This window comes from Phyllobates terribilis, unplaced genomic scaffold, assembly GCF_046119375.1.
Source record: "Phyllobates terribilis strain yellow unplaced genomic scaffold, ASM4611937v1 Scaffold_12__6_contigs__length_324123572, whole genome shotgun sequence".
Lineage (NCBI taxonomy): Eukaryota > Metazoa > Chordata > Amphibia > Anura > Dendrobatidae > Phyllobates > Phyllobates terribilis.
The window spans coordinates 85573894-85595966 of record NW_027362772.1 but is presented as its reverse complement, the minus strand read 5'-3'; the positions used below and the strand labels follow the sequence as shown (position 1 = coordinate 85595966).

The following is a 22073-nucleotide window of genomic DNA, read 5'->3' as shown; positions in this document are numbered from 1 at the left end:
TACCTGTAGTACTGGCTCCTCTGTCCTCCACTCATTACCTGTAGTACTGGCTCCTCTGTCCTCCACTCATTACCTGTAGTACTGACTCCTCTGTCCTCCACTCATTACCTGTAGTACTGGCTCCTCTGTCCTGCACTCATTACCTGTAGTACTGGCTCCTCTGTCCTCCACTCATTACCTGTAGTACTGGCTCCTCTGACCTCCACTCATTACCTGTAGTACTGGCTCCTCTGTCCTCCACTCATTACCTGTAGTACTGGCTCCTCTGTCCTCCACTCATTACCTGTAGTACTGGCTCCTCTGTCCTCCACTCATTACCTGTAGTACTGGCTCCTCTGTCCTCCACTCATTACCTGTAGTACTGACTCCTCTGTCCTCCACTCATTACCTGTAGTACTGGCTCCTCTGTCCTGCACTCATTACCTGTAGTACTGGCTCCTCTGTCCTCCACTCATTACCTGTAGTACTGGCTCCTCTGTCCTCCACTCATTACCTGTAGTACTGGCTCCTCTGTCCTCCACTCATTACCTGTAGTACTGGCTCCTCTGTCCTCCACTCATTACCTGTAGTACTGGCTCCTCTGTCCTCCACTCATTACCTGTAGTACTGGCTCCTCTGTCCTCCACTCATTACCTGTAGTACTGGCTCCTCTGTCCTGCACTCATTACCTGTAGTACTGGCTCCTCTGTCCTCCACTCATTACCTGTAGTACTGGCTCCTCTGTCCTCCACTCATTACCTGTAGTACTGGCTCCTCTGTCCTCCACTCATTACCTGTAGTACTGGCTCCTCTGTCCTCCACTCGTTACCTGTAGTGCTGGCTCCTCTGTCCTCCACTCGTTACCTGTAGTACTGGCTCCTCTGTCCTCCACTCGTTACCTGTAGTACTGGCTCCTCTGTCCTCCACTCGTTACCTGTAGTACTGGCTCCTCTGTCCTCCACTCGTTACCTGTAGTACTGGCTCCTCTGTCCTCCACTCTTTACCTGTAGTACTGGCTCCTCTGTCCTCCACTCATTACCTGTAGTACTGGCTCCTCTGTCCTCCACTCATTACCTGCAGTACTGGCTCCTCTGTCCTCCACTCATTACCTGCAGTACTGGCTCCTCTGTCCTCCACTCATTACCTGTAGTACTGGCTCCTCTGTCCTCCACTCATTACCTGTAGTACTGGCTCCTCTGTCCTCCACTCATTACCTGTAGTGCTGGCTCCTCTGTCCTCCACTCATTACCTGTAGTACTTGTTCCTCTGTCCTCCACTCATTACCTGTAGTACTGGCTCCTCTGTCCTCCACTCATTACCTGTAGTACTGGCGCCTCTGTCCTCCACTCGTTACCTGTAGTACTGGCTCCTCTGTCCTCCACTCGTTACCTGTAGTACTGCCTCCTCTGTCCTCCACTCGTTACCTGTAGTACTGGCACCTCCGTCCTCCACTCATTACCTGTAGTACTGGCTCCTCTGTCCTCCACTCATTACCTGTAGTACTGGCTCCTCTGTCCTCCACTCATTAACTGTAGTACTGGCTCCTCTGTCCTCCACTCATTACCTGTAGTACTGGCTCCTCTGTCCTCCACTCATTACCTGTAGTACTGGCTACTCCGTCCTCCACTCATTACCTGTAGTACTGGCTCCTCCGTCCTCCACTCATTACCTGTAGTACTGGCTCCTCTGTCCTCCACTCATTACCTGTAGTACTGGCTCCTCTGTCCTCCACTCATTACCTGTAGTACTGGCTCCTCCATCCTCCACTCGTTACCTGTAGTACTGGCTCCTCCGTCCTCCACTCATTACCTGTAGTACTGGCTCCTCCGTCCTCCACTCATTACCTGTAGTACTGGCACCTGTGTCCTCCACTCATTACCTGAAGTACTGGCTCCTCTGTCCTCCACTCATTACCTGTAGTACTGGCTCCTCTGTCCTCCACTCATTACCTGTAGTACTGGCTCCTCTGTCCTCCACTCATTACCTGTAGTACTGGCTCCTCTGTCCTCTACTCATTACCTGTAGTACTGGCTCCTCTGTCCTCTACTCATTACCTGTAGTACTGGCTCCTCCGTCCTCCACTCATTACCTGTAGTACTGGCTCCTCCGTCCTCCACTCATTACCTGTAGTACTGGCTCCTCCGTCCTCCACTCATTACCTGTAGTCCTGGCTCCTCCGTCCTCCACTCATTACCTGTAGTACTGGCTCCTCCGTCCTCCACTCATTACCTGTAGTACTGGCTCCTCTGTCTTCCACTCATTACCTGTAGTACTGGCTCCTCTGTCTTCCACTCATTACCTGTGGTACTGGCTCCTCTGTCTTCCACTCATTACCTGTAGTACTGGCTCCTCTGTCCTCCACTCATTACCTGTAGTACTGGCTCCTCTGTCCTCCACTCGTTACCTGTAGTGCTGGCTCCTCTGTCCTCCACTCGTTACCTGTAGTGCTGGCTCCTCTGTCCTCCACTCGTTACCTGTAGTACTGGCTCCTCTGTCCTCCACTCATTACCTGTAGTACTGGCTCCTCTGTCCTCCACTCATTACCTGTAGTGCTGGCTCCTCTGTCCTCCGCTCATTACCTGTAGTGCTGGCTCCTCTGTCCTCCGCTCATTACCTGTAGTCCTGGCTCCTCTGTCCTCCACTCATTACCTGTAGTACTGGCTCCTCTGTCCTGCACTCATTACCTGTAGTACTGGCTCCTCTGTCCTCCACTCATTACCTGTAGTACTGGCTCCTCTGTCCTCCACTCATTACCTGTAGTACTGGCTCCTCTGTCCTCCACTCATTACCTGTAGTACTGGCTCCTCTGTCCTCCACTCATTACCTGTAGTACTGGCTCCTCTGTCCTCCACTCATTACCTGTAGTACTGGCTCCTCTGTCCTCCACTCATTACCTGTAGTACTGGCTCCTATGTCCTCCACTCATTACCTGTAGTACTGGCTCCTCTGTCCTCCACTCATTACCTGTAGTACTGGCTCCTCTGTCCTCCACTCATTACCTGTAGTACTGGCTCCTCTGTCCTCCACTCATTACATGTAGTACTGGCTCCTCTGTCCTCCACTCATTACATGTAGTACTGGCTCCTATGTCCTCCACTCATTACCTGTAGTACTGGCTCCTCTGTCCTCCACTCATTACCTGTAGTACTGGCTCCTCTGTCCTCCACTCATTACCTGTAGTACTGGCTCCTCTGTCCTCCACTCATTACCTGTAGTACTGGCTCCTCTGTCCTCCACTCATTACCTGTAGTACTGGCTCCTCTGTCCTCCACTCATTACCTGTAGTACTGGCTCCTCTGTCCTCCACTCATTACCTGTAGTACTGGCTCCTCTGTCCTCCACTCATTACCTGTAGTACTCGCTCCTCTGTCCTCCACTCATTACCTGTAGTACTGGCTCCTCTGTCCTCCACTCATTACCTGTAGTACTGGCTCCTCTGTCCTCCACTCATTACCTGTAGTACTGGCTCCTCTGTCCTCCACTCATTACCTGTAGTACTGGCTCCTCTGTCCTCCACTCATTACCTGTAGTACTGGCTCCTCTGTCCTCCACTCATTACCTGTAGTACTGGCTCCTCTGTCATCCACTCATTACCTGTAGTACTGGCTCCTCTGTCATCCACTCATTACCTGTAGTACTGGCTCCTCTGTCCTCCACTCATTACTTGTAGTACTGGCTCCTCTGTCCTCCACTCATTACCTGTAGTACTGGCTCCTCTGTCCTCCACTCATTACCTGTAGTACTGGCTCCTCTGTCCTCCACTCATTACCTGTAGTACTGGCGCCTCTGTCCTCCACTCATTACCTGTAGTACTGGCTCCTCTGTCCTCCACTCATTAACTGTAGTGCTGGCTCCTCTGTCCTCCACTCATTACCTGTAGTGCTGGCCCCTCTGTCCTCCACTCATTACCTGTAGTAGTGGCTCCTCTGTCCTCCACTCATTACCTGTAGTACTGGCTCCTCTGTCCTCCACTCATTACCTGTAGTACTGGCTCCTCTGTCCTCCACTCATTATCTGTAGTACTGGCTCCTCTGTCCTCCACTCATTACCTGTAGTACTGGCTCCTCTGTCCTCCACTCATTACCTGTAGTGCTGGCTCCTCTGTCCTCCACTCGTTACCTGTAGTACTGGCTCCTCTGTCCTCCACTCGTTACCTGTAGTACTGGCTCCTCTGTCCTCCACTCATTACCTGTAGTACTGGCTCCTCTGTCCTCCACTCATTACCTGTAGTACTGGCTCCTCTGTCCTCCACTCATTACCTGTAGTACTGGCTCCTCTGTCCTCCACTCGTTACCTGTAGTACTGGCTCCTCTGTCCTCCACTCGTTACCTGTAGTACTGGCTCCTCTGTCCTCCACTCGTTACCTGTAGTACTGGCTCCTCTGTCCTCCACTCGTTACCTGTAGTACTGGCTCCTCTGTCCTCCACTCATTACCTGTAGTACTGGCTCCTCTGTCCTCCACTCATTACCTGTAGTACTGGCTCCTCTGTCCTCCACTCGTTACCTGTAGTACTGGCTCCTCTGTCCTCCACTCGTTACCTGTAGTACTGGCTCCTCTGTCCTCCACTCGTTACCTGTAGTACTGGCTCCTCTGTCCTCCACTCGTTACCTGTAGTACTGGCTCCTCTGTCCTCCACTCATTACCTGTAGTACTGGCTCCTCTGTCCTCCACTCATTACCTGTAGTACTGGCTCCTCTGTCCTCCACTCATTACCTGTAGTACTGACTCCTCTGTCCTCCACTCATTACCTGTAGTACTGGCTCCTCTGTCCTGCACTCATTACCTGTAGTACTGGCTCCTCTGACCTCCACTCATTACCTGTAGTACTGGCTCCTCTGTCCTCCACTCATTACCTGTAGTACTGGCTCCTCTGTCCTCCACTCATTACCTGTAGTACTGGCTCCTCTGTCCTCCACTCATTACCTGTAGTACTGGCTCCTCTGTCCTCCACTCATTACCTGTAGTACTGGCTCCTCTGTCCTCCACTCATTACCTGTAGTACTGACTCCTCTGTCCTCCACTCATTACCTGTAGTACTGGCTCCTCTGTCCTCCACTCATTACCTGTAGTACTGGCTCCTCTGTCCTCCACTCATTACCTGTAGTACTGGCTCCTCTGTCCTCCACTCATTACCTGTAGTACTGGCTCCTCTGTCCTCCACTCATTACCTGTAGTACTGGCTCCTCTGTCCTCCACTCATTACCTGTAGTACTGGCTCCTCTGTCCTCCACTCATTACCTGTAGTACTGGCTCCTCTGTCCTGCACTCATTACCTGTAGTACTGGCTCCTCTGTCCTGCACTCATTACCTGTAGTACTGGCTCCTCTGTCCTCCACTCATTACCTGTAGTACTGGCTCCTCTGTCCTCCACTCATTACCTGTAGTACTGGCTCCTCTGTCCTCCACTCATTACCTGTAGTGCTGGCTCCTCTGTCCTCCACTCATTACCTGTAGTGCTGGCTCCTCTGTCCTCCACTCGTTACCTGTAGTACTGGCTCCTCTGTCCTCCACTCATTACCTGTAGTACTGGCTCCTCTGTCCTCCACTCATTACCTGTAGTACTGGCTCCTCTGTCCTCCACTCATTACCTGCAGTACTGGCTCCTCTGTCCTCCACTCATTACCTGTAGTACTGGCTCCTCTGTCCTCCACTCATTACCTGTAGTACTGGCTCCTCTGTCCTCCACTCATTACCTGTAGTACTGGCTCCTCTGTCCTCCACTCATTACCTGTAGTGCTGGCTCCTCTGTCCTCCACTCATTACCTGTAGTACTGGCTCCTCTGTCCTCCACTCATTACCTGTAGTACTGGCTCCTCTGTCCTCCACTCATTACCTGTAGTACTGGCTCCTCTGTCCTCCACTCGTTACCTGTAGTACTGGCTCCTCTGTCCTCCACTCGTTACCTGTAGTACTGGCTCCTCTGTCCTCCACTCGTTACCTGTAGTACTGGCACCTCCGTCCTCCACTCGTTACCTGTAGTACTGGCACCTCCGTCCTCCACTCATTACCTGTAGTACTGGCTCCTCTGTCCTCCACTCATTACCTGTAGTACTGGCTCCTCTGTCCTCCACTCATTAACTGTAGTACTGGCTCCTCTGTCCTCCACTCATTACCTGTAGTACTGGCTACTCCGTCCTCCACTCATTACCTGTAGTACTGGCTCCTCCGTCCTCCACTCATTACCTGTAGTACTGGCTCCTCTGTCCTCCACTCATTACCTGTAGTACTGGCTCCTCCGTCCTCCACTCGTTACCTGTAGTACTGGCTCCTCCGTCCTCCACTCGTTACCTGTAGTACTGGCTCCTCCGTCCTCCACTCATTACCTGTAGTACTGGCACCTTTGTCCTCCACTCATTACCTGAAGTACTGGCTCCTCTGTCCTCCACTCATTACCTGTAGTACTGGCTCCTCTGTCCTCCACTCATTACCTGTAGTACTGGCTCCTCTGTCCTCCACTCATTACCTGTAGTACTGGCTCCTCTGTCCTCTACTCATTACCTGTAGTACTGGCTCCTCCGTCCTCCACTCATTACCTGTAGTACTGGCTCCTCCGTCCTCCACTCATTACCTGTAGTACTGGCTCCTCCGTCCTCCACTCATTACCTGTAGTACTGGCTCCTCCGTCCTCCACTCATTACCTGTAGTCCTGGCTCCTCCGTCCTCCACTCATTACCTGTAGTACTGGCTCCTCCGTCCTCCACTCATTACCTGTAGTACTGGCTCCTCTGTCTTCCACTCATTACCTGTAGTACTGGCTCCTCTGTCTTCCACTCATTACCTGTAGTACTGGCTCCTCTGTCCTCCACTCATTACCTGTAGTACTGGCTCCTCTGTCCTCCACTCATTACCTGTAGTACTGGCTCCTCTGTCCTCCACTCATTACCTGTAGTACTGGCTCCTCTGTCCTCCACTCATTACCTGTAGTACTGGCTCCTCTGTCCTCCACTCATTACCTGTAGTACTGGCTCCTCTGTCCTCCACTCGTTACCTGTAGTGCTGGCTCCTCTGTCCTCCACTCGTTACCTGTAGTACTGGCTCCTCTGTCCTCCACTCATTACCTGTAGTACTGGCTCCTCTGTCCTCCACTCATTACCTGTAGTACTGGCTCCTCTGTCCTCCGCTCATTACCTGTAGTACTGGCTCCTCTGTCCTGCACTCATTACCTGTAGTACTGGCTCCTCTGTCCTGCACTCATTACCTGTAGTCCTGGCTCCTCTGTCCTCCACTCATTACCTGTAGTACTGGCTCCTCTGTCCTCCACTCATTACCTGTAGTACTGGCTCCTCTGTCCTCAACTCATTACCTGTAGTACTGGCTCCTCTGTCCTCCACTCATTACCTGTAGTACTGGCTCCTCTGTCCTCCACTCATTACCTGTAGTACTGGCTCCTCTGTCCTCCACTCATTACCTGTAGTACTGGCTCCTATGTCCTCCACTCATTACCTGTAGTACTGGCTCCTCTGTCCTCCACTCATTACCTGTAGTACTGGCTCCTCTGTCCTCCACTCATTACCTGTAGTACTGGCTCCTCTGTCCTCCACTCATTACCTGTAGTACTGGCTCCTCTGTCCTCCACTCATTACATGTAGTACTGGCTCCTCTGTCCTCCACTCATTACCTGTAGTACTGGCTCCTCTGTCCTCCACTCATTACCTGTAGTACTGGCTCCTCTGTCCTCCACTCATTACCTGTAGTACTGGCTCCTCTGTCCTCCACTCATTACCTGTAGTACTGGCTCCTCTGTCCTCCACTCATTACCTGTAGTACTGGCTCCTCTGTCCTCCACTCATTACCTGTAGTCCTGGCTCCTCTGTCCTCCACTCATTACCTGTAGTACTGGCTCCTCTGTCCTCCACTCATTACCTGTAGTACTGGCTCCTCTGTCCTCCACTCATTACCTGTAGTACTGGCTCCTCTGTCCTCCACTCATTACCTGTAGTACTGGCTCCTCTGTCCTCCACTCATTACCTGTAGTACTGGCTCCTCTGTCCTCCACTCATTACCTGTAGTACTGGCTCCTCTGTCCTCCACTCATTACCTGTAGTACTGGCTCCTCTGTCCTCCACTCATTACCTGTAGTACTGGCTCCTCTGTCCTCCACTCATTACCTGTAGTACTGGCTCCTCTGTCCTCCACTCATTACCTGTAGTACTGGCTCCTCTGTCATCCACTCATTACCTGTAGTACTGGCTCCTCTGTCCTCCACTCATTACTTGTAGTACTGGCTCCTCTGTCCTCCACTCATTACCTGTAGTACTGGCTCCTCTGTCCTCCACTCATTACCTGTAGTACTGGCTCCTCTGTCCTCCACTCATTACCTGTAGTACTGGCTCCTCTGTCCTCCACTCATTACCTGTAGTACTGGCGCCTCTGTCCTCCACTCATTACCTGTAGTACTGGCTCCTCTGTCCTCCACTCATTACCTGTAGTACTGGCTCCTCTGTCCTCCACTCATTACCTGTAGTGCTGGCCCCTCTGTCCTCCACTCATTACCTGTAGTAGTGGCTCCTCTGTCCTCCACTCATTACCTGTAGTACTGGCTCCTCTGTCCTCCACTCATTATCTGTAGTACTGGCTCCTCTGTCCTCCACTCATTACCTGTAGTACTGGCTCCTCTGTCCTCCACTCATTACCTGTAGTACTGGCTCCTCTGTCCTCCACTCATTACCTGTAGTGCTGGCTCCTCTGTCCTCCACTCGTTACCTGTAGTACTGGCTCCTCTGTCCTCCACTCGTTACCTGTAGTACTGGCTCCTCTGTCCTCCACTCATTACCTGTAGTACTGGCTCCTCTGTCCTCCACTCATTACCTGTAGTACTGGCTCCTCTGTCCTCCACTCATTACCTGTAGTACTGGCTCCTCTGTCCTCCACTCATTACCTGTAGTACTGGCTCCTCTGTCCTCCACTCGTTACCTGTAGTACTGGCTCCTCTGTCCTCCACTCGTTACCTGTAGTACTGGCTCCTCTGTCCTCCACTCGTTACCTGTAGTACTGGCTCCTCTGTCCTCCACTCATTACCTGTAGTACTGGCTCCTCTGTCCTCCACTCATTACCTGTAGTACTGGCTCCTCTGTCCTCCACTCATTACCTGTAGTACTGGCTCCTCTGTCCTCCACTCATTACCTGTAGTACTGACTCCTCTGTCCTCCACTCATTACCTGTAGTACTGGCTCCTCTGTCCTCCACTCATTACCTGTAGTACTGGCTCCTCTGTCCTCCACTCATTACCTGTAGTACTGGCTCCTCTGACCTCCACTCATTACCTGTAGTACTGGCTCCTCTGTCCTCCACTCATTACCTGTAGTACTGGCTCCTCTGTCCTCCACTCATTACCTGTAGTACTGGCTCCTCTGTCCTCCACTCATTACCTGTAGTACTGGCTCCTCTGTCCTCCACTCATTACCTGTAGTACTGGCTCCTCTGTCCTCCACTCATTACCTGTAGTACTGGCTCCTCTGTCCTCCACTCATTACCTGTAGTACTGGCTCCTCTGTCCTCCACTCATTACCTGTAGTACTGGCTCCTCTGTCCTCCACTCATTACCTGTAGTACTGGCTCCTCTGTCCTCCACTCATTACCTGTAGTGCTGGCTCCTCTGTCCTCCACTCGTTACCTGTAGTACTGGCTCCTCTGTCCTCCACTCGTTACCTGTAGTACTGGCTCCTCTGTCCTCCACTCGTTACCTGTAGTACTGGCTCCTCTGTCCTCCACTCGTTACCTGTAGTACTGGCTCCTCTGTCCTCCACTCATTACCTGTAGTACTGGCTCCTCTGTCCTCCACTCATTACCTGTAGTACTGGCTCCTCTGTCCTCCACTCATTACCTGCAGTACTGGCTCCTCTGTCCTCCACTCATTACCTGTAGTACTGGCTCCTCTGTCCTCCACTCGTTACCTGTAGTACTGGCTCCTCTGTCCTCCACTCATTACCTGTAGTACTGGCTCCTCTGTCCTCCACTCATTACCTGTAGTACTGGCTCCTCTGTCCTCCACTCATTACCTGCAGTACTGGCTCCTCTGTCCTCCACTCATTACCTGTAGTACTGGCTCCTCTGTCCTCCACTCATTACCTGTAGTACTGGCTCCTCTGTCCTCCACTCATTACCTGTAGTACTGGCTCCTCTGTCCTCCACTCATTACCTGTAGTGCTAGCTCCTCTGTCCTCCACTCATTACCTGTAGTACTGGCTCCTCTGTCCTCCACTCATTACCTGTAGTGCTGGCTCCTCTGTCCTCCACTCATTACCTGTAGTACTGGCTCCTCTGTCCTCCACTCATTACCTGTAGTACTGGCTCCTCCGTCCTCCACTCATTACCTGTAGTACTGGCTCCTCTGTCCTCCACTCATTACCTGTAGTACTGGCTCCTCTGTCCTCCACTCATTACCTGTAGTACTGGCTCCTCCATCCTCCACTCGTTACCTGTAGTACTGGCTCCTCCGTCCTCCACTCATTACCTGTAGTACTGGCACCTGTGTCCTCCACTCATTACCTGTAGTACTGGCACCTGTGTCCTCCACTCATTACCTGTAGTACTGGCTCCTCTGTCCTCCACTCATTACCTGTAGTACTGGCTCCTCTGTCCTCCACTCGTTACCTGTAGTACTGGCTCCTCTGTCCTCCACTCGTTACCTGTAGTATTGGCTCCTCTGTCCTCCACTCATTACCTGTAGTACTGGCTCCTCCGTCCTCCACTCATTACCTGTAGTACTGGCTCCTCTGTCCTCCACTCATTACCTGTAGTACTGGCTCCTCTGTCCTCCACTCATTAACTGTAGTACTGGCTCCTCTGTCCTCCACTCATTACCTGTAGTACTGGCTACTCCGTCCTCCACTCATTACCTGTAGTACTGGCTCCTCCGTCCTCCACTCATTACCTGTAGTACTGGCTCCTCTGTCCTCCACTCATTACCTGTAGTACTGGCTCCTCCGTCCTCCACTCGTTACCTGTAGTACTGGCTCCTCCGTCCTCCACTCGTTACCTGTAGTACTGGCTCCTCCGTCCTCCACTCATTACCTGTAGTACTGGCACCTTTGTCCTCCACTCATTACCTGAAGTACTGGCTCCTCTGTCCTCCACTCATTACCTGTAGTACTGGCTCCTCTGTCCTCCACTCATTACCTGTAGTACTGGCTCCTCTGTCCTCCACTCATTACCTGTAGTACTGGCTCCTCTGTCCTCTACTCATTACCTGTAGTACTGGCTCCTCCGTCCTCCACTCATTACCTGTAGTACTGGCTCCTCCGTCCTCCACTCATTACCTGTAGTACTGGCTCCTCCGTCCTCCACTCATTACCTGTAGTACTGGCTCCTCCGTCCTCCACTCATTACCTGTAGTCCTGGCTCCTCCGTCCTCCACTCATTACCTGTAGTACTGGCTCCTCCGTCCTCCACTCATTACCTGTAGTACTGGCTCCTCTGTCTTCCACTCATTACCTGTAGTACTGGCTCCTCTGTCTTCCACTCATTACCTGTAGTACTGGCTCCTCTGTCCTCCACTCATTACCTGTAGTACTGGCTCCTCTGTCCTCCACTCATTACCTGTAGTACTGGCTCCTCTGTCCTCCACTCATTACCTGTAGTACTGGCTCCTCTGTCCTCCACTCATTACCTGTAGTACTGGCTCCTCTGTCCTCCACTCATTACCTGTAGTACTGGCTCCTCTGTCCTCCACTCGTTACCTGTAGTGCTGGCTCCTCTGTCCTCCACTCGTTACCTGTAGTACTGGCTCCTCTGTCCTCCACTCATTACCTGTAGTACTGGCTCCTCTGTCCTCCACTCATTACCTGTAGTACTGGCTCCTCTGTCCTCCGCTCATTACCTGTAGTACTGGCTCCTCTGTCCTGCACTCATTACCTGTAGTACTGGCTCCTCTGTCCTGCACTCATTACCTGTAGTCCTGGCTCCTCTGTCCTCCACTCATTACCTGTAGTACTGGCTCCTCTGTCCTCCACTCATTACCTGTAGTACTGGCTCCTCTGTCCTCAACTCATTACCTGTAGTACTGGCTCCTCTGTCCTCCACTCATTACCTGTAGTACTGGCTCCTCTGTCCTCCACTCATTACCTGTAGTACTGGCTCCTCTGTCCTCCACTCATTACCTGTAGTACTGGCTCCTATGTCCTCCACTCATTACCTGTAGTACTGGCTCCTCTGTCCTCCACTCATTACCTGTAGTACTGGCTCCTCTGTCCTCCACTCATTACCTGTAGTACTGGCTCCTCTGTCCTCCACTCATTACCTGTAGTACTGGCTCCTCTGTCCTCCACTCATTACATGTAGTACTGGCTCCTCTGTCCTCCACTCATTACCTGTAGTACTGGCTCCTCTGTCCTCCACTCATTACCTGTAGTACTGGCTCCTCTGTCCTCCACTCATTACCTGTAGTACTGGCTCCTCTGTCCTCCACTCATTACCTGTAGTACTGGCTCCTCTGTCCTCCACTCATTACCTGTAGTACTGGCTCCTCTGTCCTCCACTCATTACCTGTAGTCCTGGCTCCTCTGTCCTCCACTCATTACCTGTAGTACTGGCTCCTCTGTCCTCCACTCATTACCTGTAGTACTGGCTCCTCTGTCCTCCACTCATTACCTGTAGTACTGGCTCCTCTGTCCTCCACTCATTACCTGTAGTACTGGCTCCTCTGTCCTCCACTCATTACCTGTAGTACTGGCTCCTCTGTCCTCCACTCATTACCTGTAGTACTGGCTCCTCTGTCCTCCACTCATTACCTGTAGTACTGGCTCCTCTGTCCTCCACTCATTACCTGTAGTACTGGCTCCTCTGTCCTCCACTCATTACCTGTAGCACTGGCTCCTCTGTCCTCCACTCATTACCTGTAGTACTGGCTCCTCTGTCATCCACTCATTACCTGTAGTACTGGCTCCTCTGTCCTCCACTCATTACTTGTAGTACTGGCTCCTCTGTCCTCCACTCATTACCTGTAGTACTGGCTCCTCTGTCCTCCACTCATTACCTGTAGTACTGGCTCCTCTGTCCTCCACTCATTACCTGTAGTACTGGCTCCTCTGTCCTCCACTCATTACCTGTAGTACTGGCGCCTCTGTCCTCCACTCATTACCTGTAGTACTGGCTCCTCTGTCCTCCACTCATTACCTGTAGTACTGGCTCCTCTGTCCTCCACTCATTACCTGTAGTGCTGGCCCCTCTGTCCTCCACTCATTACCTGTAGTAGTGGCTCCTCTGTCCTCCACTCATTACCTGTAGTACTGGCTCCTCTGTCCTCCACTCATTATCTGTAGTACTGGCTCCTCTGTCCTCCACTCATTACCTGTAGTACTGGCTCCTCTGTCCTCCACTCATTACCTGTAGTACTGGCTCCTCTGTCCTCCACTCATTACCTGTAGTGCTGGCTCCTCTGTCCTCCACTCGTTACCTGTAGTACTGGCTCCTCTGTCCTCCACTCGTTACCTGTAGTACTGGCTCCTCTGTCCTCCACTCATTACCTGTAGTACTGGCTCCTCTGTCCTCCACTCATTACCTGTAGTACTGGCTCCTCTGTCCTCCACTCATTACCTGTAGTACTGGCTCCTCTGTCCTCCACTCATTACCTGTAGTACTGGCTCCTCTGTCCTCCACTCGTTACCTGTAGTACTGGCTCCTCTGTCCTCCACTCGTTACCTGTAGTACTGGCTCCTCTGTCCTCCACTCATTACCTGTAGTACTGGCTCCTCTGTCCTCCACTCATTACCTGTAGTACTGGCTCCTCTGTCCTCCACTCATTACCTGTAGTACTGGCTCCTCTGTCCTCCACTCATTACCTGTAGTACTGGCTCCTCTGTCCTCCACTCATTACCTGTAGTACTGGCTCCTCTGACCTCCACTCATTACCTGTAGTACTGGCTCCTCTGTCCTCCACTCATTACCTGTAGTACTGGCTCCTCTGTCCTCCACTCATTACCTGTAGTACTGGCTCCTCTGTCCTCCACTCATTACCTGTAGTACTGGCTCCTCTGTCCTCCACTCATTACCTGTAGTACTGGCTCCTCTGTCCTCCACTCATTACCTGTAGTACTGGCTCCTCTGTCCTCCACTCATTACCTGTAGTACTGGCTCCTCTGTCCTCCACTCATTACCTGTAGTACTGGCTCCTCTGTCCTCCACTCATTACCTGTAGTACTGGCTCCTCTGTCCTCCACTCATTACCTGTAGTGCTGGCTCCTCTGTCCTCCACTCGTTACCTGTAGTACTGGCTCCTCTGTCCTCCACTCGTTACCTGTAGTACTGGCTCCTCTGTCCTCCACTCGTTACCTGTAGTACTGGCTCCTCTGTCCTCCACTCGTTACCTGTAGTACTGGCTCCTCTGTCCTCCACTCATTACCTGTAGTACTGGCTCCTCTGTCCTCCACTCATTACCTGTAGTACTGGCTCCTCTGTCCTCCACTCATTACCTGCAGTACTGGCTCCTCTGTCCTCCACTCATTACCTGTAGTACTGGCTCCTCTGTCCTCCACTCGTTACCTGTAGTACTGGCTCCTCTGTCCTCCACTCATTACCTGTAGTACTGGCTCCTCTGTCCTCCACTCATTACCTGTAGTACTGGCTCCTCTGTCCTCCACTCATTACCTGCAGTACTGGCTCCTCTGTCCTCCACTCATTACCTGTAGTACTGGCTCCTCTGTCCTCCACTCATTACCTGTAGTACTGGCTCCTCTGTCCTCCACTCATTACCTGTAGTACTGGCTCCTCTGTCCTCCACTCATTACCTGTAGTGCTAGCTCCTCTGTCCTCCACTCATTACCTGTAGTACTGGCTCCTCTGTCCTCCACTCATTACCTGTAGTGCTGGCTCCTCTGTCCTCCACTCATTACCTGTAGTACTGGCTCCTCTGTCCTCCACTCATTACCTGTAGTACTGGCTCCTCCGTCCTCCACTCATTACCTGTAGTACTGGCTCCTCTGTCCTCCACTCATTACCTGTAGTACTGGCTCCTCTGTCCTCCACTCATTACCTGTAGTACTGGCTCCTCCATCCTCCACTCGTTACCTGTAGTACTGGCTCCTCCGTCCTCCACTCATTACCTGTAGTACTGGCACCTGTGTCCTCCACTCATTACCTGTAGTACTGGCACCTGTGTCCTCCACTCATTACCTGTAGTACTGGCTCCTCTGTCCTCCACTCATTACCTGTAGTACTGGCTCCTCTGTCCTCCACTCGTTACCTGTAGTACTGGCTCCTCTGTCCTCCACTCGTTACCTGTAGTATTGGCTCCTCTGTCCTCCACTCATTACCTGTAGTACTGGCTCCTCCGTCCTCCACTCATTACCTGTAGTCCTGGCTCCTCCGTCCTCCACTCATTACCTGTAGTCCTGGCTCCTCCGTCCTCCACTCATTACCTGTAGTACTGGCTCCTCCGTCCTCCACTCATTACCTGTAGTACTGGCTCCTCTGTCCTCCACTCATTACCTGTAGTACTGGCTCCTCTTTCCTCCACTCATTACCTGTAGTACTGGCTCCTCTGTCCTCCACTCATTACCTGTAGTACTGGCTCCTCTGTCCTCCACTCATTACCTGTAGTACTGGCTCCTCTGTCCTCCACTCATTACCTGTAGTACTGGCTCCTCTGTCCTCCACTCATTACCTGTAGTACTGGCTCCTCTGTCCTCCACTCATTACCTGTAATACTGGCTCCTCTGTCCTCCACTCATTACCTGTAGTACTGGCTCCTCTGTCCTCCACTCATTACCTGTAGTACTGGCTCCTCTGTCCTCCACTCGTTACCTGTAGTACTGGCTCCTCTGTCCTCCACTCATTACCTGTAGTACTGGCTCCTCTGTCCTCCACTCATTACCTGTAGTACTGGCTCCTCTGTCCTCCACTCATTACCTGTAGTACTGGCTCCTCTGTCCTCCACTCATTACCTGTAGTACTGGCTCCTCTGTCCTCCACTCATTACCTGTAGTACTGGCTCCTCTGTCCTCCACTCATTACTTGCAGTACTGGCTCCTCTGTCCTCCACTCATTACCTGTAGTACTGGCTCCTCTGTCCATCACTCATTACCTGTAGTACTGGCTCCTCTGTCCTCCACTCATTACCTGTAGTACTGGCTCCTCTGTCCTCCACTCATTACTTGCAGTACTGGCTCCTCTGTCCTCCACTCATTACCTGTAGTACTGGCTCCTCTGTCCTTCACTCATTACCTGTAGTGCTGGCTCCTCCGTCCTCCACTCATTACCTGTAGTGCTGGCTCCTCTGTCCTCCACTCGTTACCTGTAGTACTGGCTCCTCTGTCCTCCACTCGTTACCTGTATTACTGGCTCCTCTGTCCTCCACTCATTACCTGTAGTACTGGCACCTCTGTCCTCCTCTCATTATCTGTAGTACTGGCTCCTCTGTCCTCCACTCATTACCTGTAGTGCTGGCTCCTATGTCCTCCACTCATTACCTGTAGTGCTGGCTCCTCTGTCCTCCACTCATTACCTGTAGTACTGGCTCCTCTGTCCTCCACTCATTACCTGTAGTACTGGCTCCTCTGTCCTCCACTCATTACCTGTAGTACTGGCTCCTCTGTCCTCCACTCATTACCTGTAGTACTGGCTCCTCTGTCCTCCACTCATTACCTGTAGTACTGGCTCCTCTGTCCTCCACTCATTACCTGTAGTACTGGCTCCTCTGTCCTCCACTCATTACCTGTAGTACTGGCTCCTCTGTCCTCCACTCATTACCTGTAGTCCTGGCTCCTCTGTCCTCCACTCATTACCTGTAGTCCTGGTTCCTCTGTCCTGCACTCATTACCTGTAGTACTGGCACCTCTGTCCTCCACCTTCACTCATTACCTGTAGTACTGGCTCCTCTGTCCTCCACTCATTACCTGTAGTACTGGCTCCTCTGTCCTCCACTCATTACCTGTAGTACTGGCTCCTCTGTCCTCCACTCATTACCTGTAGTGCTAGCTCCTCTGTCCTCCACTCATTACCTGTAGTACTGGCTCCTCTGTCCTCCACTCATTACCTGTAGTACTGGCTCCTCTGTCCTCCACTCATTACCTGTAGTGCTGGCTCCTCTGTCCTCCACTCATTACCTGTAGTACTGGCTCCTCTGTCCTCCACTCATTACCTGTAGTACTGGCTCCTCTGTCCTCCACTCATTACCTGTAGTACTGGCTCCTCTGTCCTCCACTCATTACCTGTAGTACTGGCTCCTCTGTCCTCCGCTCATTACCTGTAGTACTGGCTCCTCTGTCCTCCACTCATTACCTGTAGTACTGGCTCCTCTGTCCTCCACTCATTACCTGTAGTACTGGCTCCTCTGTCCTCCACTCATTACCTGTAGTACTGGCTCCTCTGTCCTCCACTCATTACCTGTAGTACTGGCTCCTCTGTCCTCCACTCATTACCTGTATTACTGGCTCCTCTGTCCTCCACTCATTACCTGTAGTACTGGCTCCTCTGTCCTCCACTCATTAACTGTAGTACTGGCTCCTCTGTCCTCCACTCGTTACCTGTAGTACTGGCTCCTCTGTCCTCCACTCATTACCTGTAGTGCTGGCTCCTCTGTCCTCCGCTCGTTACCTGTAGTACTGGCTCCTCTGTCCTCCACTCATTACCTGTAGTACTGGCTCCTCTGTCCTCCACTCTTTACCTGTGGTACTGGCTCCTCTATCCTCCACTCATTACCTGTAGTGCTGGCGCCTCTGTCCTCCACTCATTACCTGTAGTACTGGCGCCTCTGTCCTCCACTCATTACCTGTAGTGCTGGCTCCTCTGTCCTCCACTCATTACCTGTAGTGCTGGCTCCTCTGTCCTCCACTCATTACCTGTAGTACTGGCTCCTCTGTCCTCCACTCATTACCTGTAGTACTGGCTCCTCTGTCCTCCACTCATTACCTGTAGTACTGGCTCCTCTGTCCTCCGCTCATTACCTGTAGTGCTGGCTCCTCTGTCCTCCACTCATTACCTGTAGTACTGGCTCCTCTGTCCTCCACTCATTACCTGTAGTACTGGCTCCTCTGTCCTCCACTCATTACCTGTAGTGCTGGCTCCTCTGTCCTCCACTCATTACCTGTAGTGCTGGCTCCTCTGTCCTCCACTCATTACCTGTAGTACTGGCTCCTCTGTCCTCCACTCATTACCTGTAGTACTGGCTCCTCTGTCCTCCGCTCATTACCTGTAGTACTGGCTCCTCTGTCCTCCACTCATTACCTGTAGTACTGGCTCCTCTGTCCTCCACTCATTACCTGTAGTACTGGCTCCTCTGTCCTCCGCTCATTACCTGTAGTGCTGGCCTCTCTGTCCTCCGCTCATTACCTGTAGTACTGGCTCCTCTGTCCTCCACTCATTACCTGTAGTACTGGCTCCTCTGTCCTCCACTGATTACCTGTAGTACTGGCTCCTCTGTCCTCCACTCATTACCTGTAGTACTGGCACCTGTTTGAACTCGTTATCAGTATAAAAGACACCTGACCGCAACCTCAAACTGTCACACTCCAAACTCCACTATGGTGAAGACCAAAGATCTGTCGAAGGACACAGAAACAACATTGTAGCCCTGCACCAGGCTGGGAAGACTGAACCTACAATAGGCAAGCAGCTTGGTTTGAAGAAATCAACTGTGGGAGCAATAATTAGAGAATGGAAGACATACAAGACCACTGATAATCTCCCTCGATCTGTGGCTCCACACAAGATCTCACCCCGTGGGGTCAAAATGATCTCAAGAACGGTGAGCAAAAATCCCAGAACCACACGGGGGACCTAGTAAATGACCTGCAGAGAGCTGGGACCAATGTTACACAGGGTACCATCAGTAATACACTACGCCGCCAGGGACTCAGATCCTGCAGTGCCAGACGTGTCCCCCTGCTTAAGCCATTACATGTCCGGGCCTGTCTGAAGTTTGCTAGAGACCATTTGGATGATCCAGAAGAGTATTGGGAGAATGTCATATGGTCAGATGAAACCAAAGTAGAACTGTTTGGTAGAAACACAACTCATCGTGTTTGGAGGAGAAAGAATGCTGAGTTGCATCCAAAGAACACCATACCTACTGTGAAGCATGAGGGTGGCAACATCATGCTTTGGGGCTGTTTCTCTGCCAAGGGACTGATCCATGTACATGAAAGAATAAATGGGGCCATGTATCGTGAGATTTTGAGTGCAAACCTCCTTCCATCAGCAAGGGCATTGAAGATGAAACATGACTGGGTCTTTCAGCATGACAATGATCCCAAGCACACCGCCAGGGCAACGAAGGAGTGGCTTCGTAAGAAGCATTTCAAGGTCCTGGAGTGGCCCAGCCAGTCTCCAGATCTAAACCCTATAGAAAACCTTTGGAGGGAGTTGAAAGTCCCAGCAACAGTGTGTGCCAACCTTGTGAAGACTTACAGAAAACGTTTGACCTCTATCATTGCCAACAAAGGATATATAACAAAGTATTGAGATGAACTTTTGTAATTGACCAAATACTTATTTTCCACCAAAATTTGAAACAAATTTCTTTCCAAATCAGACAATGTGATTTTCAGGATTTGTTTTCTCATTTTGTATCTCATAGTCGAGGTCGACCTATGATGTCTATTACAGGCCTCTCTCATCTTTGTAAGTGGGAGAACTTGCACAACTGGGGGCTGACTAAATACTTTTTTTCCCCATTGTCTGACCAGCCCGCGGCACACCGTCTACACCCCGGGTCCTCCCAGGAAGACATACACCGTCCCACGCCAGAAGTGTTTGAGGCTTAAAGTTGCACTTCAGATAGTAGGATCTGTCATCAATTAATGATCTGATAGATTCCCAGGTTCGGAGGGGGGTCTCACATGTTGGACCCCTATGAATTCTATCAGTTCTGTATTTTCAGGTCTTCCGCGACGGCTGCGATCCACAAATTTGCTGTGGAGAGGAACCACCCAGGAGGCCATTGAGCTTCTCCGTGATGACGTGTTGGTGGCTGATCCTGGTACCAGGTAGGTGAGATCCATCATTTTTGCCAGGGGAATGGCGGACCCAATGGCTCCTCGGCCTCTTGAACCCACTTGATTTTAATGCTGCCCCCTACATTGTTACCCATCACACAATTCACCTTCCTGGCAGTGTCTAGTGGTATCTCCGAGGACTGATGACATCATCACGCAGGTTCTTTGGGAGTGACATCATGTGTTTGCCTGTGAGACAGACATACAAGGTAGTAAGTCAGCATCTTGTGCCAGCTGTGAGCGAGCAGTCCATGAGTGGCATAATGGCAGCATTACCCAGAGCTGGAGCCATGAGATATGATGCCCATTATGCTGTAATGCCCATAAGTCACCAGCATTGTTTTTCTATTTCAGGTGCCACTACAGTAACCTGGCCTTTTCCTTGCTTGCCCATATTTTGGCTGAACACACGTCTGAAGGAGAGTACCAGCGCTGGGTAGCAGACAACATCTTGGATCGTCTTGGCATGGAGGACACCGGCTTTGACTTTACTCCCCCGATTCTTTCTCAAATGGCTGTTGGTTTCTATGGCAGTGGTCAGTTGGCACCACTCTATGATTTGGGTTGGTATCGCCCATCAGGTCAGATGTATTCCACAGCAGCAGATCTGGCAAAGTTGGCAATGGTGCTTCTGGGAACATACCACCGGCGAATTTTGGAGCCAGATACATTAAAGACAATGCTGACTCCGCTCTTCAAATGCTCCACCGATTACTTCGCCAACAGAACGGGGACCCCCTGGGAGGTGAACGAGCAGTTTGGTTATGACATCATCCGCAAGGATGGAGACTTGGACGGATACTCTGCCACCTTCTCCATGATTCCTAAGCTCCACATGAGCTTCATTGTCCTCATGTCCGGGACGCGGCCTCAGGACGAGGACATCATCACTAAGACCTATAACTATTTAATTCCAGCTATGGAAAAAGCGTTCAGAGAGGCGGAAAAGAGACTGCGCCCGGCCCCCAACCCCACGCCTTACGTTGGGTTTTATACCTACGCAAATCTAACATTTTACGAGATCAAGGTTGGACCCAGTGGAGTATTGGTCATGCAGCAATTTGGACCGCACATCGAAGAGCTGATCCCGGAGGTGTATCGGACCATACGGCTCCACTACTTGGAGGAGAGGGTCCTGCAGGTGGTCTTTGACAAGGAGTTCCCATGTACTCTCCTCCTGGGCACCGCATCCGTATCACTGGAAACCCAGGACAGACAACTCTTCAACTTTTACCCATATGATGCTCAGGGTTTGTCTCCTGGATTCGATGCCCCAGGTCTGAACACTTACAATGTCTTCCGCATCCACCACAAGCCTGTCTTCTACAACTAGCCAACATGTCATCATGCCTCCAAGCCTCCTTTACTGCCAGGTGTGGCAGGGGGCGACATAGAGCGAGGGGGCCAGTGACATGTGGACAGTCGCAGCACCAGGACTGCAATGGAGGGGGGCAAGAGATGTTCCATGCACAATATGTAACATTAGCTCCTATAATAAAGATGTTAGTGACCCCAGTGTCTGGACGGCTTTGCTTCCTCACGTGCGGCGCTGAGGATGACCCTGATAGAAGCCATATTGTCATGTGTTATATGAGGGTTGTGTATGGCACTATAATAGGTGCAAGGATTGCAATCGCACCTGGGTCCCGGAAACTAGGGGGGCCCAAAAGGTCCGTTTGGCCCATATGAAAAGAAACATTTTTATGAAAGATCTGTGGTAATTGGGGGTCCTGTTGGAGCTTTTGCATTGGGGTCTATGAGCTTCAAGTTACGCTCCTGGGCACATTCACCCCTCTAGCGCCAGGTCACATGGTCATTTCTGTAGGTCACATGGTCATTTCTGTAGGTAAAAGGGTCTTAGGATTGGGACCTCATTAACAAAATGCAAAAAGGAGGGCAACGAAAGCTGAAACCACAAGACGTGACATCAGGACCCGTAAGGTTTACAGCATTCAGGATAGGCGACAACTGGCTGACCGGTGGGTGTCCTCCACTGGGACCCCCAACCTCGTCACAGTGGGGAATTATCACCAACAAGGAACTTCTAACTTCTGTCCCTATTACAAATGAAGAGACAAGTCGAACACCACTATGTAGTACTGTGTATACTATGTACTGTATATAAACAGTTATCTGGTCACTATGTGGTACTGTGTATACTATGT

The 22073-nt window shown here is 51.4% G+C and overlaps 1 protein-coding gene across 1 annotated transcript in view; it reads left to right on the top strand.

Moving 5' to 3' along the window:
• The window catches only part of LACTBL1 (lactamase beta like 1), a 43219-nt gene extending 21802 nt beyond the window's left edge, over positions 1 to 21417 (top strand). The window contains exons 6-7 of the mRNA XM_073657748.1: positions 19794 to 19899; positions 20263 to 21417. Of these exons, the coding sequence (XP_073513849.1) occupies positions 19794 to 19899; positions 20263 to 21241 (1085 nt within the window). The 3' untranslated portion in view covers positions 21242 to 21417. The remainder of the gene's footprint in view (positions 1 to 19793; positions 19900 to 20262) is intronic.
• The last annotated feature ends 656 nt before the right edge of the window (positions 21418 to 22073 follow it).